General features: G+C 30.1%; 1 protein-coding gene across 1 annotated transcript; it reads right to left on the reverse strand.

Annotated features, from left to right (window-relative positions):
- Positions 1-1,449: 1,449 nt before the first annotated feature.
- LOC142334349 (adenylyltransferase and sulfurtransferase MOCS3-like) lies at positions 1,450-13,075 on the reverse strand. Its single transcript, XM_075382362.1, has 4 exons — positions 12,807-13,075; positions 8,740-8,966; positions 5,138-5,378; positions 1,450-1,628 (listed from the first exon to the last, which is right to left on the reverse strand). Exons 1-4 carry the CDS (start codon positions 12,925-12,927, stop codon positions 1,477-1,479), a joined length of 741 nt encoding a protein of 246 aa, XP_075238477.1. The 5' UTR covers positions 12,928-13,075; the 3' UTR covers positions 1,450-1,476.
- Positions 13,076-20,678: the final 7,603 nt, after the last annotated feature.

Here is a 20,678-nt window from a genome sequence, read left to right on the forward strand (position 1 = left end):
GTGAAAGGAGTTTCTCTAAGTTAAAATTAATTAAGAACTTTTTATGTACTACTACTACACTAAATTATTCCATTTATTATTAAATAATTTAATCATATACAATGTAGTAGTAATCACTAACTAGTATAGTAAAACTTTTAATGTTAAAAGTGAATAATACTTTATTCATCTTGAAAATATTTATAAATGGCAAAAAATTTAAATACAAAAATTAAAATATAAATATGTTAATAACATTAATAACATAGTATTATTCTAAATTGTTAAAAAATATGTATAAATAAGATTGTAATTAAATATTGTTTCTTTGCAATTCAAATTAATGAATTGAATTAACAATTAACAGAAAAACAAACCAAAAGTAAAAGAATCCTTTTTTAATTTTTTTTTTAAAAAAAGGCTAAACCATTCAGAATAATTATACTGAAGTATATGTTTAACTCTGAAAATACTGACAAAAAATGACTGGCAAATATGAGATGAAGGTCACAAGACAAGGCAAGAACTACCATGTCAATATAATAATTTTATATCTACTGTTAGTAATATTTATACCTATTTTTGGTGTTGTATTAATTAAAAGAAATGCAAATTATTTAACAAACGACTCCACATCACAAAATGAAAATAAAAATGATATTCACAAAATTTATTTTTTAAAAATCAGGACAGCTATTTTGGTACACAGTATCTTAAAAATACATTACAAAGGAAAAAGCAAATGCATAAAGAGCAACAACAGGGAGTGTATACACACGTATCAGTAATAAAAATAGCAGGTAAATTCAGAAAAAGGGGTTGGTGTTTATGAAGACCGTCTCACATTCATATATTCAACAATGGTGAAATATTCAAATTTAATTGATTATTTAAAAGTAAATTAGAATTTTATAAGTTTATTAATTTCCAATGACTAAAAGATTCAGTTTCAAACCATTTTTCTCAAATGAACTATTTGAAATACCATTAAAAACATCATTTTCGTTTTCTAAACCTTCTTATATCTTATTGTTACCTATATCTTATTTTCCTTGATTTAAGGTTGTATCAAAAAATGCATGATTTGAGAGTTTAATTCTTTTCAACACACAAATCAGTATTAAGTTTACATTACACGCAAAGCACTAAGTTTACATTTTTGCTTCCAAATATTTTTTTGTGTATAATCTCTTGAATTTTTTATCTAACAACTAAATATGATGCAATATCAAAACTAATTCTGAATCTTTAACTTTAAGCTAAATTGTAAATATCCTGATTCCACATCAAGTGGAAAAAAGATAAGGAGAGAATCGTTTGCAGGAAATCAGTGCTGTAGTAAAATTAAATGCATGGAAGTAAAAGTGAGGATTAATAAGGGATAAAGAAATGTAGAAAAACTAAGGATTATACATGTTCACTAGAATAAATAAGCAGATAAGTATACAGTAAAATAATTGTTTTAATTATTATTAAAGTGAATAATTCTATGACAAATCAATAAATAGGAAATGTATCATCAACAGTATGTGTCCAGCTATGCAGGCCACCTTTTACATCTTTTATGTTAAGTGATAGATCTTGGAGTTTACTGTTAAGCAATCTCACTGCCTTTTGAGAATCATTACCTCGGCGACATAAAACATATACTAAACAAAAGTCAATCAAAATAATTCTGTATTAATATAAATATCTTAATTTTATTATATAAAAATTGATTAGTTATTAAATAAGATTATCCTTCCACTTTACTAATTCTACAGTTTAATATGTCTTTTGTAATGAGAGTATGAAACTCAAACGTTTACTAATAGGTAATAACATGTTTATTCCTCAAATTTTTAATTTCATAAAAAATTTGGAGAATGAAATTGTGTAGGTGTGCACAATTGCTGTTATGTAAGAGCCAACATTCTTTCAGCTATGACATATAATGCAACCGAAATACAGTTGGTATTTCAGGAAGCTAATCAAGATGCCTTCTCTGATAATGATATCCACTACATCATTATCAGCCGCTATGTTGAACAAAGAGAACACGTCATTTGAAGGGCTGAATATCTCCTTTTCAATAGGCTTGGCATGCTGATTTGCAACCACATTTGCCAGAGTGAAGACTTAACAGGAAAATATGTCCTGTAACTGCTTCCTACACATTCTCTCCTCTCCTCACATTCCTTTTGTCTATTATAGGATACTTGTTATTCTTGAGAATGGCCATGTCATTTTCAAATGTGACATGAGAGTCTTGTCAGGTTACCAACAACTATTACAATGTTACATAATTATTCATGCGTGTAATTTTATTAAATATGTTGCCTAATGTATTTCAAAATACATAATAATTATTATTAACAAAAATCATTTGAACCCATTAAATTAACAAACTTTAATATGAAACTTATCGATTCATATAAAAGCAACTTATAAATATTCTGGTACATAGATTTTAAGCGTGTTCAATTATTTAACCGAATAAATAATAAAATGTCAATACAGACAATATTTTTTAGTATTATTAGATAATAACTTAATAAAATGTCTACTTAAAAAACACTATAGTTCAATGGTTTAAATTTCTATGTACACAGAAACAAATACATAATTAGCTTTTACTAATTACTAATTAATTTTTTTTATGTAAAAACAACTAAACCACTTTCATATTCCTTCCACTGACTAAACTACTAGAAAAGTGAACGAACAAGAATGTCCACACACTTGCGGAGTAAACAAAAAAAACTACCTTCCACCACCATGCCAGCCTTCTCTCTCCCTCGCAGCCTTGCATGGAGCTTCCTATATGCGCATGCGCACAACAGCCAAACACCACCACTGCTGGAACTGTGAAGCGCACAGTTCCATACAAAGATTTTTGTATATTTTTCATAAAGCATCCCCCAGTTTTTTCATTAAGCTTAAATATTATATATTGTACAAGTATAAAGAAATAATTAAAGAAAAAAGGATATTATATTAAATTTTATCGATAATATCAATGGAAATAGGAGTGCTGCAGTTCCACAGTGCTTATACATGAGCCGCCACTGAATAAGACACTTAATAAGACTGTTCACATAACTTTTGCATTGGCTATTGATAGTGAATCCATGGCTTTGAAGAGTTGAATAAAGTACATTACTGACTTAATTTATGTAATTTTAATGGATTTTTCTATGACTTTTTTAACTGGGAATTATTACAATAATTTTTAAATAAAAACATGATAAAATAATTGTACACTCGCTTAAATAGTGTGTGTGTTTGTGTAAAGTTCATTAACTCCTTTTTACCTTACAGGACCATATGAAAATATTGAAAAAATACCATCGGAGTGCATAAGAAAATTAATTTCAAATTAATGAAATGAAATAAATTATTAATGAAATCAAAATAAAGCATACATTATATTCACATGTAAGAGCAATGTATTCTTTTTAATTTCTGTCTGATATAGTAAAAAACAATAATATTCTTTTAAAAAAAAACTGAAATATATGTAATCCTCTTTTCTAGTTCTTGATTTGATGTCCCTAGTTGAACCGTTTAAACATTTTTTGACTTTTTATTTGGAAGAAGTGATTTCAATATTTTTATCATCAATGATAACATTGTTGTTATACACATTACAGATGTGGTTAAAATGTAGTACATTTCAATAAATGTTGTTATTAAATAAATAGATTATGTGTTTCTTGCATATTTGTTCAATTCATCATTTTTTAGGTTACATGTATGATCATCTTTTGTTTCTAAGTACAGTATATAACTACAAGCTGAGAATGTAGTTATTCTAAAAGCTACAATGCATTCAGATTTTCCTAATAAATGAGATATTCTTTCTGACTTCATACTTAAATGTGTTATTAAGACAATTTTATTTGATTGTATTTAAAATCTGAAATTTCTAGAATACATTGACTCATTGTGAATTAACAGAATGCAATTTAGCAACAAAAACTTAAACTGTAAGATGCTGTTGTTCTTGATTTAGATAGCAGTAATTTTGAATATCACTGAAAAAGATTTTGCTTCACATAATAATCTAAAATATTTTTTTCTTTTATGTAATATAATATTTTGGTTAATAATAGAAATATATTTTCTGGTAAAATACAGTTTTAATTATGAACAGTGAAAATTGTGAAAGAATGAAATTATTGATAATTTAAAAAAATTTCAACAAATTTAAACAGGAAAATGATACTAAATAATAATAAAAGCCTACCAAGACACTAAAATACCACTTCAATCATAAACTCTGGGATTCTTAAATCCTGATATGGTCCAAAAATACTCTGCTTCATTTTCATGCTTCATTGATACTTTATTAAACTACAAAATGCACTTATAAAATTTGAATTTAGAGTGTACAGTAGTCCCTTAAATAATACATTAGTAATTAGGGAATATACATTTCTTAATGTAGAAAACTTTATTTGTAAATAATAGAAAGGGCTATTATAAGCAGAAATATTTTTATTTACATTAAATTACTATTTGGTCAGTAAATTTAATTTTCAAGTCAGTATAGACTTTTAAATGAGTGACTTTTGGAACAGTTTTTTTTTAATTGTTAGTAACATTGTGAACATGAACAATCATTAGACCAAACTGAAATAGAAATAGATTAGGCCACATATAATTAAAAAAAGATGTTATGCTTAAAATGAAACCACATAATGAGAAATACCCAAAATATAAAAACAAACACCAGAATGTCTGATTGTAAGCAATCAGAGAAAACTGAAAATGATCTATTCCTAGATGATAACTGATTAAATAAAAAAAACTGAAGCTAATTTACCTAAACAACTGTCTTTGAAGTATTCAAAATGATTGAGGAAATCTAATTATTTCAAAATAATTTTTTTTTAAAAATAACTAATTAATTTTTTTAAATTACATTCTATAATAATTACAAGAGCAGGTTTTAGTCAAATTTCATACTAAGCTAATGTTTTAGTTTATGTGGTTTTTTTTTATATGGAGCTATTGATTTATAACCCCCATTTAAATTATGGGATTACAGTAAAATGTTTTGAAATTTATAAAAAAAAGTTTGAATGAATTTCATAAACTCATTCTTAAACTTTAGACACCCTGATTATAAAATACCTTAATGGTCAAATTATAAAAATGTTATTTATTTACTTACCAGATATTCTTTCATGATCACTGCTATGTTGTATTTTAACTATTTGCTCTTTAATCATGTCTAATCCAATCTCTTTCTCAGCTATTGATAAAGGAACATTAACTGAATCAGGTAGGGCACAAATTTCAAATTCGCTATTGCTTCTTACATCTAATAAAACAAATTTTTCATCCGATTTCATTTTCCTAGCTAATTCTTGAGCAGTTATTCTTTCATCATTCAAAAGTTTAATTCCTTTATCCTAAAATAAAAATTTATAAATCCTTTTAAAAAACTGAAGATGACAAGATTTTTAATTAAAAATGTACATATGAGGGGGTATAACTTAAAATGATCACAATTTGGAATCATGGGAAAAAATAGCTTATCTGTTTGTTTTTAATTTTTCTCTCTTTCTATCTCATTGTGACTCTAAAGTTTCCAGAATTCCTCTTTTGGTTTGGCTATCAGTTATATTGACATATTCTTCTTTATAAACTAATTTAGCTCTCAAAGTATGACCCTTTAAGCTGCAACTTCACCTTGCAAATGATTAGAAATCTAAGGAGCCATGACTAAAAAATATGGAGCTAAATGAACCAGGACAATTTTGTGCTCGACCTAGAACTTCTGAATCAGATCTGTAGCATGGGTACAGATGTAATCATAATGCAATATTACCTCCCATGTGTCTAGTCTCCCCAGCCAAAATGCATCACATATATGAAGAAAAAACTCTTAATAATAGTGTCTGTTAACAGTTCCCTTTTCTGTAATAAATTTATGACTTGCAACTCTGCGGCAGTAAAAAATCAAACATCTTCACTTTGTGCTGTACTGTTTTTGCTTTCTTTGGCCTTCCTTGGGGATCATATAGACTATCATTATGATGAGTGATCTTTGGTATCTGTGTCATACATATATATACATAAAATAAAATATATATAAATAATTTAGAGATTGTGGAAGTTTGTAATAATGCTAGCAAAATAATATACTCAAGAAATATTACATTTGTAAATATAAACACAAATATAAAATGTTGAACCACCAGATCACATTCGAAGATGATTTAAATAAAAGCTTAATAAAAATGCAATCTAACAGTTGGCAATGGTGATAATAGAACAAGGAAAAATCCTATGTTTTAAAAATTAAATCATTCCAGTACTGGACAGCAAAATTTATATGCAATTCATAATAAAATTCAAAATTTCAATCAAAAGAATAGTTTTAATGCAGTTATAAAAAATATAAAAAGTTATAAAATGCAGGATACTGGAAAAATTGATTATATTGCAAATTAATATGGTAAGTTAACTAATTAGTGTGTTTTCTGGTTTATATTTCAAATAATATTAAATTTTATTAGCACACTGGTCAATATGTGAATGAATTATTTGAATTTTCAAAAAAAAAAAAAATAATAAAAATATATATATATATAATTATTTTTAAATTCTATTAGATAAAAAAACCGGATAAGTGCAACAAATAGCAGCATTCATGTAAATTAATACAAAATTTTCATTATTTTAGTATTTTTATTTTTTAATTTTTATTATGCAATAACAGAATTATTTCAATCATGACTGAGGATTTGGGATCCCATGAAAGTACTGTAATGTAAAATTAATATAAGAAATGTCTATCTCAATATTCTGTTCTAGGTGGTTTATTTAATAGCATTTAAATATAATTTAACAGTACGGAGGAATAACATGAATCTTAAAAACATTAATTTTAGTAAAATAATATTACATGTTACGGTAAATATGAATAATCCGGTGATTATGCATAATCACTAGTTATGAATAATTGGCTTCAATTTTTGAAACTTTAATAAATATATCGCAATTAACATATATAATTGTGTATTTAATGTTCACATCAATATAATTTAACCAAACACAACCTATGCTCACTTAGCTCACTAACCATGACTAATTAACAATAATGTTTTGATTACTTAAATAATAAATTCAGTAATTACCGTTTATAGTTGAGTTATTTTAATATGTAAAACATGTTAATATGGAGAATATGTAAAGTACCGGTATATTTAATAAATTGCTATATATTTATTAAATTCTTCAACATTATAAGTGATGTATAATCATTTTTCTCTTGATTTCACATTTTGCAGGATCATGAATTGTAGCACTCATTGATGAATATAAACAACCAATAATTTCTAAACTTCTGTTACTACCAGCTGACTATTGATTGAAATAACTGAGCTATGCAGTACCATCTGTTTATATCAAGTACATAGGCAAAACAAAACAAACCTTACTTTGAAATCATGTCTAACATATATATATACACACATACATATATAGACTCTCATGGTCTCCATGAAGTCATGATCACCAATGATGTACTCCAACATCAACAATGGATGGTCTTTCTATTCATCTCAAAACAGATTTGAAATAGATCTGCAACCACTTCTGAGGGTGCATCATTAGTAATTTTCTGAATGGTAGAGCCAAAGTAAAATAGTCTTTCATGATCAAACAGTACACTTTATTAACCAGATTTTGGTTATTTGTCAGTCTTCATATGCAGATCACTATTTAATGAAATTTATTTAAACTGGTAATGTCATTCTTTAATTTGATAAGAGTGTTACCTCACAATTATGCATAAGCTTTATAAAAGTTGGGTACTTTTTCTTTCATTAACAACTATCAGTAAGTTTGTAGAGTGAAGAATAAACAAATGTTGTTTTATTAGTGATTTCATCGTGTTTCTGCTGAGTCATGTCCTTTGTATCAGTGGTGATTCATAACGTGATTGTATCTATATACAACACAATAATCACATTAGTATAATTTATTTATTTAAATTTAAAATATATGTACAATTTTTGTAAAATATAATAGCGTGTGGTTACTGAAAATTAAATCACATAGTTTTTTTTTTATATGCATCAGAATTTACAGGAGATGCTTGTGAATCAGGCGCCTGAACTCTCATATGCACAGTTTGTTTTTTCAACTATATAAGCTAACTGAATTTGGTATAGAGAGAAACCGGATATAAACGGATACATATGAATTAATTAAGAAAAAAAAATTGTTAAATGAGTGATGAATCCATTTTTTTATAATTACTTACAGATCAAATAAGTGGTTTATAAGTCAGACTTCAATTTTGTTTTTACACACTATCAAATTTTTCAAAATTTATCAATGGATTAATAAAATACACTTATAGTCATGTTAATTTGTCATGTTAATGTAAATAAACAAGCAATCTTCTAAGATATCAATGTGAATGTAAGGACTAGCATATGAAAATGGTTAGATGATGATAGCAAAGATGTTGAGTGATTAAATGAAATTTTATGTTCAACCCAAAAGAAATGAAATAAAATCTTATAGAAAATACCAGACAAGAAGGAAAATGTTTCCATTTCAGGGTTTAAAACTGGTGAGATGTTTTAAGGTAGAGGAGGCTGATATTTTCATTTAGTATCAGTCAATGTACTTTTTGAAAATGTACTTAACCATTTAAATACCACAAATTTTCAAAACAAAAATCCTGCTTGTTACAAGGAATGATTAGTATGAAAAGTATTTTTAATTCCGAAAAATAAGTTATGATTAAATCTTTACCTTGTCATTTGGTGATGATCCACAAAATTCTACATAGTCGATTAATTCAGTGATAGTTGGTGATGTTCCACATACAACACAGTCACCATTCTTTGACCGTAATTTTACATTGCGAAACTGTGTATCAGAGCCATCAAATAATAACAATCGTGATCCTAAGGTACCATTGTGACCCAGAAGAACTTTGATAGCTTCTAATGCTTGTAATACTCCAATTACTCCAGGGACTAAAGAAAAAAGTGAACTAATAGAAATAATATGTAAAAAACCTAGAATAACCTTTTGTCTAAAAAGTCATAAAAGCTTTAGAATTAGTTCCTATTTGAATTAATTCATTAACTGGATGAAATGTTAACAATATTGCCGATCAGCTCTTATGGGAGCTATTTAAAGATTTTGCTATACTAAGATTTAAATGCAGTTAATTCATGGAACTTTTTACTATTTTAGAACAAATTTCTTAACATCATATTTGTTAATTAATGAAGTCATTATTAATTAACAAATAGTCTCAGTAATAGTTGGCTTATGGCTGAGATTCAAAATTGTGGTAAGCACTTTAAGGCAATAAAGTCTTGAAACAAGAAACAGAACTGTCAGAATTTAAAATCATACATTAAAAAGAATCAGAAACTAACGATTATTTTAAATTAAATAACACATAAAAAAAATATGTATGAAAAAAAGATAAGATATTTTTTCTACTTCTTGAACTATTTTAAAATGTACTACTGAAATTTTAATAAAGAAAAACATACTAACAGCAGAATGTATTTTTATTTTTAGTTTCAACAACTATTCCATGTCGATCCTAAATGTCTAAATGTACTAGTTAATAATATTAATACTGAACTTATCAAATGGCATGCTGTTTACACATCATCCTGATCCCTTGGGGAAAGATACCCTCATCACCCCCTCTGTTCCAAGACCTTATGGGCTTTACCAGAGGTCATCTTCGAAACCTCGGCTTTTGACATATTCCAGTCTGCCTCAGCCAGGATGTCACCGATGCAAATGCCACAAGTGACATTCCCATCGATGTACTACTATTTAATGAACTCAAAGCAAAACACATCTCACTGAGTCTTAAGCAAGACTGAAAATACCTAACTAAACAAAGGAATTGAACTACTTACCTGTAGAAGGTAAAAGTGAGTTCAACAAACAACATGAAACATAAAAATATTACACGGAACAATAACTGTTCACACATCTTACAATAATCATATTTTACTATGTTCCTCTGTCATTTTTATTTTGTTAGTGTGAAAGACATTTCCAGAAGTTAAAAACAGACAGGCCATTAACATTTTAGTAATTTTTTAACGGGCCATTTTTGTTTTTAGTAATTCTCTACATATACTCAAATCAAATAATGAATCGCATCAGGAAAACATTTAGTAAAATGGGAGAACTTAAACTTACAGTTTAATTTTCTAAGTACAAGAACAATACTGTGTTATTCAAACCAATTTTTAAAAATATCAACTTTCAAAAATAAATACAGACATAAAATAAGTATTTCATTTGTAAAAATGGTTATAGTTAAATCTGTAAAAATGGACTCTGGCTCTTTTTAATTTTTTTTTTTAAATTTAAATAAATGAGATCAATTTGGGTGAAATTTTGATAAAATTCCAGTCTCATCAAAAATGGTTCAATGATTTATAAGCTGCTACGAATTTTTTTTTGAAGCCAGTAAACATATATCAATTGGATTATGAGATAATTCCTACATAACCTTTTGTTTACAAGTAATGAGAAAAATGGTAAATGAAACGGTTTCAATTTCTTGAGATTCTTGCCGTGTCGCTAATCTAACTTATGCTTTGGTGCATGAAGTTGGTCATTTCATCAAATGAGGTAACTAAACAACAAAGTTTATTTCTGTAATTTTATCTTAACATATCTTAATATTTGAAAAATATTTTTTGTAAGTAATTTAGGTATGGCAATAATTATAATACTAAAAGAATTTAAAAATAAATACTCATTTTTAGCAGCTTAATGTATTTACTCTAAAAATGCAAGGTGAAAATATTATTGATTATTTAAAATTTATGAGGTAAAGATAGTATAACAATATCAAAATATTAATCGAACATTATTCAGTATATAAGGAATATAATAAAATAACTATTATAGAGTGATTGTTTTAAAACACAACCCAATTTAAAGAAAAATAATGTGCTATATTTAATGTCATTAGTTATAAACATTATAATTATTTGTGCCAAACAATATTGAGATCAAATTTTTTTATAATAAACGTTGAAAGTGTCCACCGTTTTCATTAATGCAAGCCTTTACCTTCTTCTTCATATTCCGTGCAACCTTTCAAAGTATAACTCTTCCAATTTCCCGTAATTCTTTAGTTATGTTGGTTTTCAGTTCTTCAGTGGTATATGGATTATTTTTGAATGCACAACCTTTTAGATATCTCCAGAGAAAGAAAAATCTGCAGGAAAAATTTCAGGTGACCTAGCTGGCCATAAGGCAGTCAATATTACTCTTTCATCAAAGAAATTTCTCTGAAGGTCCATTGTTGCTCTTGGCATGCGAGATGTGCCCCATCTTGTTCAAACCACAAATCTATCTTATTGAATTCTAGATTTGCAATAAGTTACATTACAATTTCTTGGTAGAGGTCTGCATTAAGAGTGTTTTTAAAGAATATGAGGCCAATTATTCTTCACCCGAAAACTGCTCACCACACAACAATTTTCTGTGGGTGTAGAGGTTATGAATGGATGATGTGAGGATTATTGCACCTCTAGTAGTGATCATTCTGACTATTAATGTAACCACTCAAATGAAACCAAGCCTCATCTGTAAAAATACATTATCCAACACTTTTATGCTTTCCCAAACAAACTGATTAAACCACTGACAGTAGTGAAGCCTAGCAGCAAAATCAACTGGTGTAATTCATGATATATTAATTTGGTACAGCTTTAAGTTAAGTAGCTGGATAGTTTTAAATGCACTATACAGAGTTATTCCATTTTGTTGTGTAAATTTTTGTAATGATTTATGCGAGTTTGAAAAGCTTACACTAACATCTTCCAATGTTTTGTTATTAAGAAGTGAATGTTTCCGGTTATATCTCTGAATGCAAACAGAACCAGTCCCTCTATATTTCTTTATCAAATGATGAATTGAAGATTTATTTGATACATTCTTACCCAGGAATTGCAATTGAAAAACTTCTTGGCACAAAACAAGATTTAGTTGTTAAATAATTCTCCATGATAAAAATCCTTTCTTCCATGTTCAAAACCATTCCTTCTTAATAAAAAACATAACCAAAAATAACTAACTGCTCACAAAAAAGAAATAGAAAATTATATCAGCTGATTATAAAACAACAACAATAGGTAAAACTGCCAACATTTTCATCTAAAATTATTGTATTAACTCTTCTAAAAAGTATTTTAGAAGAGTAATTTATACTACAAATAAGGGATGTAAGTTCTTTGTATTATACTGATGCTAGCAGCTTGTTAATAGTACTGAGATTTGTTATTAAGTGTCTGAGAGTGTGTCAAGCTAAATCTCTTTCCACACTCAGAGTATTTTTTTTTTTTTTTTTAACAGCCATGACTTCCCTTAACTGCAATGAAATTTTTACTGCTACAGAACCATTAATAAATAACTTTATGAAGGATAATGTGTTTAGTATGTTTAATATACAATTTTAAATAATCTATCACGAATGGGATTACATTCTTGTATAAAGAATATGACAGAGTAAAATCAAGCTGATAATAGATGTATCCAACATGATATAAAATATGTTGACCATTTTTAAATTGAACATATCAATAAAAACATTTAGTTTTCTCAACTCAATGAAAATATTCTGCATAATTTAATGCAAATAGCATGATTCAATAAAAATAGTCTGCATACTTCATTTTCAATAAGTGTTTCTATGTGCACTAACATCTATTTTATTTGAATTATCGCTTATTATACACATTGGTAAGATGTGTGACCTATCAATTTGTTTATTATCTTGTTACTAGATAAAAAAATATGCAAAATAAAATGATTATATTTACCAACTCCTAAAACACCAGCATCTGAGCAATTATTTACTGTCTCAGGTGGTGGAGGTTGAGGATACAGACAACGATAACACGGACCACCTTTATAGTTATAAACAGTTAATTGACCTTCCATCTGTCGCTACCAGAAACAAGTGGTTTACCAGATAAAACACAGGCATCATTTAATAAATAACGTGTAGCAATATTATCTGATGCATCAATAACAACATCAAATCTTTTTATTATTCCAAGTGCATTACTACTTTCTAGTGCACAGCAAAATTCACTAACCTTTAAATCTGTATTCAATCTAAAAAAAAAATAAATAAAAAAGTTAGCAATAACGTAGCTGTACTTTCCTAAAGCATGTACATTATTAAATACATTTACAAAATTATTCTATTTATTTAATGCACCAACTTACATTATTAAACACATTTACTAAATTTTTCTATTTATTTAATGCACCACTTTAAATAATTTTTTTCATGAGTCTTAAAAGTGAAGGATAGTAATAACTGGAAAAAATATTTTAAAATTCACTTATCAGGACCCAAAAACAGAATCATTATAGATCCATATCTTGAAAGAACTCAATAGATGAGTCCTCCCTACCAGCCTGGATCAATCCACTTCTACATAATTACCACTAGTTTTTTATATATTTTTATTTTTTTTTGTTATTAAATAATAATAACCAATTCTTGAAATAAATTAAGTCTGAAAATATTTGTTCAGATGAGCAATAGAATGAAAAACATTAGTAGAAAATTTATTTATTTACAGAAAATTCTTGTAAAAATCATATTTCTAAATTTGTATACAATGAAGGGAGATCAGACTGTAGGAATAAAAATACAATTAAAGATAAAATTACATAAAGAAATAAAAAGATGAAACCTAAATAATTATAAGTTTATGGAAATAATTTTCAAAAATACTGACCAGAAATTAGTAATTATTGTAATGATTAGAAAGTACATTATGCTAAAATATCAATTCACCATTTATAAATAGAGAAATAAATAGTATAAAAAATCTGGACAGAATGCATGAGAAAAGACAGTTGGGTATGTGTGTGTGTGTGTGTGTGTGTGTGTGTGGGTGCGTGTGCGTGTATATATGTAATTGAAAGAGAGGAGTTTATTTCTAGGGATAAACATATTTTTAATAATTATAAAAAATGTTTTTGAAGAAATTAATCCTGCACATAAGCGTAACCACAGTGGGATGGGTGGAGCACTTGCCCCCCTTGGATCATTTAGTCAAACAAAAAATAATAGTTCAATATCAACAGGTTATAATAGTACTGCGTGGCAAGAAAGCATGTTTGAATCGTGGCAGAAGCGCTCTCTGGTGAATGAGTGGGGACACTAGCAGTTCAAGGTCTGGATGGTCAGTGGTAAAACTCAAAGATGAGTGATAACAATGGAGAAGAGAAATCAAAGCAGAATGATGGTGAAAAATACAGAATGTTTGAGGTTGAATTTAAAGGGAAAGTTCTAGTACCTTCTGTTCCCTATTTAAGTAATGCAGTCAGTGCAAATAAGTCAGTTGAGTGAATTGACTAATTTGAGCTAGTTCAGACCGCAATCCCGTAACAATAGCAATCTACAATGAATATTACAAACTTTTTTAGCACAAAAGTTATGTATCTATATTACTTTCATTTGAGTCTGAGCTGCAAAAGCATCAATTAAAGCAACCTTAAATGTTCAAGAAATGCACAGACTGTTTTTTTGTTTGTAATAATAGTGATTGTTTTTATTATTGAAATTTTAAGGAAAAATCATACAATACTAAATAAGGAAGTAATAACTAGTACAGCATACTCCAATAATTAAAAAAAAATGATTGAAAATTGTAATGAGCTACTTTTGCTTAATTAGAGGGTTTTGAATTTTGAAATGTTTGATTTTGCTACTAGTACTTCTGCTAGTTGCAAATAATAAAACAAATTTGTACAAAATATTAAACGTTTATAAAAATTAATATCAATCAATAATAAAAAAAAAACATTAAAATGTCGACAGCTAATAAGTAGTGAATGGCTCAAAATTCATAATAGTCCAATTATTGTTGTGATCAAGTTCCATCACTACAAAAGTTATGTTAAACACAAAGATTCTAACCTCAAACAGAACCATGTTTGTTCACTTTAATTTTGTTCTGTACACAGCCACAGGCTGTTAGACTTCACCATTCCACCTGTTTCTTTGTTGTTTTTTTTCTAATTATTCTAATATTCTTGTTTCTACTTAGACTAAATATGAATTGAATCAACTCATATTTAGGTTAAGTTCATTTAAAAAATCAGTAAAAAACACTTTTTTACTGATTTTCAAAACATTTAACTTTTTGAAAAATTATTGTATAAAGATGATAAAAACCATTTGTAAGCTTAAAGTTTCTAGTAGAGTCTGTTCAGAAGCTTAAATTCTTAGTTGATTTAGTTTTTTTGGGAAGTGACTTATTTTACTTATTTTCTTTTAAAGTGACAGAAGAGGAAGCAGTTAGATAAAAGTAGGAGCAAAAGTGATAACAACAGAGAAGAGAAATCAAAGCAGAATAATGGTGAAAAATCAAGTGGGTCTTCGCTACCATCTGGTTCTGGTGTACGGGATCAAATGAATTTTGATAATGATGTGGGTCATTGGCTTGGGCATTTGTTTAGTATGAACTCATCTAAAAAAATTAGAGTTTTAAAAAACTTGGTCACCATCTCAAAGTTATTACTTTGCTAAGGATGCTGTGTGCAAAAGAAAATTCAAATACAGGTTGGCGGATTATGCTCCTTGGCTGGTGTACCTACCAAGAAATTAAAGGGTGTATGTGCAGTTATTGTGTGTTGTTTTCACCAACTAATGTGCTTGGTGTTTTAGGTTCTTTCATAGTGAGAACCTAAAATTCCCTTTACTTGCTGCAAAGACATGTACGAATTTGCAAAATCTCACACATCATCTCAATGGAACAAATCGGCAGCCACAAATATTTTGAGGCAGCAAAATATTTTGATGAAAATATACCTGCTGATTACAGAATGGAAGACAACAAGAAAACTGTTGCATCAATAATTTTGACCGTGATGTTTTGTGGTACATATGACCTACCTTTGAGAGGCAAAGAAAATCATGAAGGTATTTTTGAAGACTTGATCAAACTCAAAATTGACGCTGTGACTACATTTTAAAAGAACACATAGAAAAGAGTACAAAAACTGCCACTTCTAGATACCACGGATTCAAAATGAAATAATTGGCCTATGAGGCAATGTCGTTAAGAGACAACATCACTACTGACATAAAGAAAGCATGTGCTTACAGTATTTTGGCAGATGAGAGCAGTGACATATCAGGGAAAGAGCAAGTTTCTATTAGCCCCTCCCCCAAAAGGAAGAAATTAATAAAAAAATAAAAACTGATTACATCACGTTACAATTATAAACTGGAAGCATTAAAAATAAATAAAGCATGATAAAAGTATTAATACTAAAACGTTTAGTGAAATACTAAAGGTACAACATTCCATAAAAAAAATTAACAGTAGAAAATACAAAATTCCATAGAAAAATGGAACAGCATAAACTGAAAATTGATCATTGCATGATATATTGTATGTAAGAATGTAGAACAATGAACAAATCAAGAAAATATATCCCACACTTTCATACTTATTCCATACTTATTCCTACCTTATTTTCTAATCAAAAAACATAATTAATTAAATTTGCCAAACCAGTAAAAGTTGTAAAAGATCACAAAAATTCACCTGAGCAAATACAGCCATGTACTTATTCTCAGGTATTATAAAGTTAATTAAAAATATTAAATTTTCAAGTTGATAATATCTTGGGCTGTTGAAAAAGAATTGCTTAAACCTTCACAATAAAGACTTTTGATTATACGTACCTGATCAACAATTTATTAAGAAAAATAATATGAAAGATTAGAGAAAATAGGCTGAGAAGAAAAGATTAGGAAAGTTTCATTAAGAATTATAAAATGACAATAATAATTATCATAAAAAAAAAGATTTATGACAATTTTTATTAACAGAATTTGACTTTGATTACCAAATTCAAACTGTTGAGTTCTTCAATAACAGCTGCAAATCAACCCAAGGCAATTGTATAAAATAGATATTTTTTTTTAATCTAATAAAGTAGATATAATTTAATTTTATTTCCACTGATATATTTTATATTAACATTAAAAATTAAATAATGGTTTTATGTAACCTTTTAAGAGCCTCAGCTGCAGATGTAACCTTTGGTTTACCAATACTTCCTTCATCATGTAGCAACTGACGATGTAAATTATTTTCTTCAACTACATCATAATCAACTAGACCAATATGACCTGAAAAGTAAATAATATATTTATTTTAAACAGCTAAAATTTATTTTTTCACAGATATAAAAATTAGTTTCATCTGTAAAATGAATACTCAAAAACACAAATCTTTTAAATTATAAAAAGTAATCGGGTAAGTTTTAATAAATTAAACTTGTAAACAGTAAACACAAAAAAATATCAATTTAAAAATCCATATGTAAATTACTTACACATAAGAAAGAAAACAAACAAAAACTTTAAGTGTAAATCTCTCTGTAAACACATACTTTTATTCATAAAGTTATCCACGAATTTCATGTTAATTATAATACTAATAAAAAATATAAATTTTCAACTATACAGTTGAATGCTTGATTAAAAAATCATTATTTTTGCATCTCCTATGTCCAAAGTTGCATAAATGAGAAGAATCTTTTTCAGTATAAAAATTGCAATTTATACTTCTTCAGATCCTCGTCCATACATACATCTTTGAAAATATTTATACATCAATACATCAATAAAACTGATTAAAAACCCTATAAGTTATGCACGAGCAAGATTTTTGAAATTACTTAATGTAAAATAATTTAGAATTGTTATATAATTTATTTCTTTATTAATGTTAATATTCAGTTTTTCATCTGTGCCAAGTTTTTTTTTAATAAAAACCAACCTCTTAAAGGTGCTCCAGAGAAAGTAATAGACCTGATGACATCAAGAAGACAATTGTCATTTCATTGACAATCGAGAGATTTTACTCCTGGGAAACATTTCCCTTAAACAGCTGGAGTATTACTTAATAGCAGTTAACTACTGCTCTATATGTGATTACTCTACCCTGTTAAAACCACAACATGCTTACATCAATACCACATTTGATGATCTCTGGAACAAGGAAACTTGCAGTTTGCAGCAGTTTGTTGTAGCACAGTGCATTGATTATTACTTGCTTCCCATCTGGCTTAAAGAATTAGAACTCCATGATACCAGAAGTTTCTATCATGCAACACCAGATGGTTTTCACGGTCAGAATAAAAAGAAGTTTTTGAAGCAGATGAGTTATTGAAAATTGATGCTGCCTAGTAAAAGTATGCCTTATCACTTATGATTATATCCTTAATTTGTCAACAAAATCAGAATATTTTCAACCATTGCTTTTACAGGCACTGAAGCAGTGTTGGACTCACTAACAGGTTCCACAAGATGTTAATAAGTGTGTATGTATACCTTCACCATACCGACTAAACGAGTGGGACATGACCCGCTAAAACCTCTTCAGCCACTTTAGAGACTGTTCAGTATGCCGATATCCTGAGGCAGCACCTCCTGTACAATGCCTCCAGTATGCCACGGTATCTAGCATACCTAACTGCACCTGCCCACAGCTCCACACCATACAGCAAGGTAGAGTACGCCACCCTGGCCAGTAGTCTCCTCTGCCGCTGCGTCGACAGCCCTGTCTCAAGCTTCATCATCAGCCCTGTCTCAAGCTTCTATAGCGTATATGCCGAATCTGAGCCTGGAGTCTATCTAGACTCTGAGATATTTGATTGCTGGCCTGGAGACAATCCTTCTATCTTCTTTCACAAGTGTGATCGTCTGCCTCCATTTGGTGGAGATCACCACCTCCTCTGTCTTTTCTGGGGCCAGCGTCAACCCTGCCCCAGTCATCCATTCCCTTGCCGTACAGGAGTTTCCAATCTTTCCCGTGGCCTCACGTTGTGTTCCTGCTTCGACGACCAGGGCCAAGTCGTCAGCATAGCCCATTATTTTAACATTTTGTGGTAAAGCCACTTGAAATAAGCCATCATAGACAAGGTTCCAGAGGGTCGGTCCAAGGACTGACCCCTGGGAAACCCCCCTGTCAAGTGTGCTTTCCACCAATCTATCCTGTACACGGCACTCCAATCTCCATCCAACAAAATATGAGCCCACCATCTCCTGTAAATACCGTAGAACTCCATATCTCTCCAATGATTCAATTATAGCAGCATGGGTTATGCAATTAAATGCGTTCTTGACGTCTAGTGCTACTAGGATGCATATCCTTCTTTCAGGGCCTTTCACCACCTTCTCACTGCCTCGCAAACATTGGCCAGGGCATCCAAGGCAGACCTGCCTTTGTGAAATCCATATTGACAGGGGGAGAGTCCACCCACCTCCTCCGCTGCTTCTAATATTCTCTGTTGTAACACATGCTCTAGCACCTTGGCTAAGGCGTCTATCATTGCCAGCATCCGGTACGAGGATGGAAGTGTTGGATCCCTCCCAGGTTTGGGGACCAGTACTGCCAATGCCGCTATTGCCTCCATAAGGAGTCTTCTGCGTATATTTGTCCTTACAGAACCCCAGTCCGTGGACCAGACATTAAAATCGCCTGCCAAGACCACAGTCCAGTGCAGGGGAAGGTTCTCTCTGATATTTCCATCAGTATCTTTTTATATGCTTCCAGAGTGATGTTAGGCGACAAATAGCAAGTATAAACAAACCCACCAGGTTGGTCTAGTGGTGAACGCTTCTTCCCAAATCAGCTGATTTGGAAGTCGAGAGTTACAGCGTTCAAGTCCTAGTAAAGCTAGTTATTTTTACACGGATTTGAATACTAGATCGTGGATACCGGTGTTCTTTGGTGGTTGGGTTTCAATTAACCACACATCTCAGGAATGGTCGAACTGAGAATGTACAAGACTACAACACTTGATTTACACTCATACATATCTTCCTCATTCATCCTCTGAAGAATTATCTAAACGGTAATTTCGGAGGCAAACAGGAAAAAGAAAAGCAAGTATAAACAAAGATTCCACTAACCCTCGCTCTCACAAACCCCTTTCCCGATGGACATCAGATAGGGGTGTACGCATGCACAACCACATGGCTGTTCTCCCATCTTCCAACACTTCCCATCTGGTGCATGTGCAAGGAGCATATGGCTCAGAGATGAGCGCGATGTCCGCGAACATCTCTGTAACATACCTCTCCATCAATTCATGCGCCAACGCCAAATGTAGATTAACTTGTAGTATCCTCATTTTCGTGTTGCAGTACAGCTAGTCCTCCCCTGGCCTGCAACATCCATCTTCTTTTTGTCACCTCTAGGGCATACAGTAGCAACGGTTTGGTATCCCTCCATACCATATGTCAGGCACCTGGGTGCTAAGCTGCAGTCCGTTGCCTTATGGCCATCAGCTCCGCAATTAAAACAGGAGATGGCCTTGTCCTCCCCACGGCAGTTCCTCGTTGTGTGTCTTCCAGACACCGGTAGTACCTCAGTGCATCTCCGTAACGTCTACTCGGCAAGACAGGAGGCCAATTCTGACCGAACCTCTTTGTGCAATTGCCATGGCCAAGGAGGACTGTAATCTGCATATCTCAACCTTGGTCTCTCCATAGCCAGCCCCCAACGTGAAGTGCAGGCAGCCAGGCATCTCCGGTCTGGCCACCTCACAGAGTCCGCAGGCTATATCCTGTGGTTGTATATCTCTTTCCAAAACCTCTTATCCTGAGGGCCACCATCCTTGTCCTAATACAAACTGTTCCATCTGTT

Source organism: Lycorma delicatula, chromosome 1 (genome assembly GCF_047948215.1).
Source record: "Lycorma delicatula isolate Av1 chromosome 1, ASM4794821v1, whole genome shotgun sequence".
Classification (NCBI taxonomy): domain Eukaryota; kingdom Metazoa; phylum Arthropoda; class Insecta; order Hemiptera; family Fulgoridae; genus Lycorma; species Lycorma delicatula.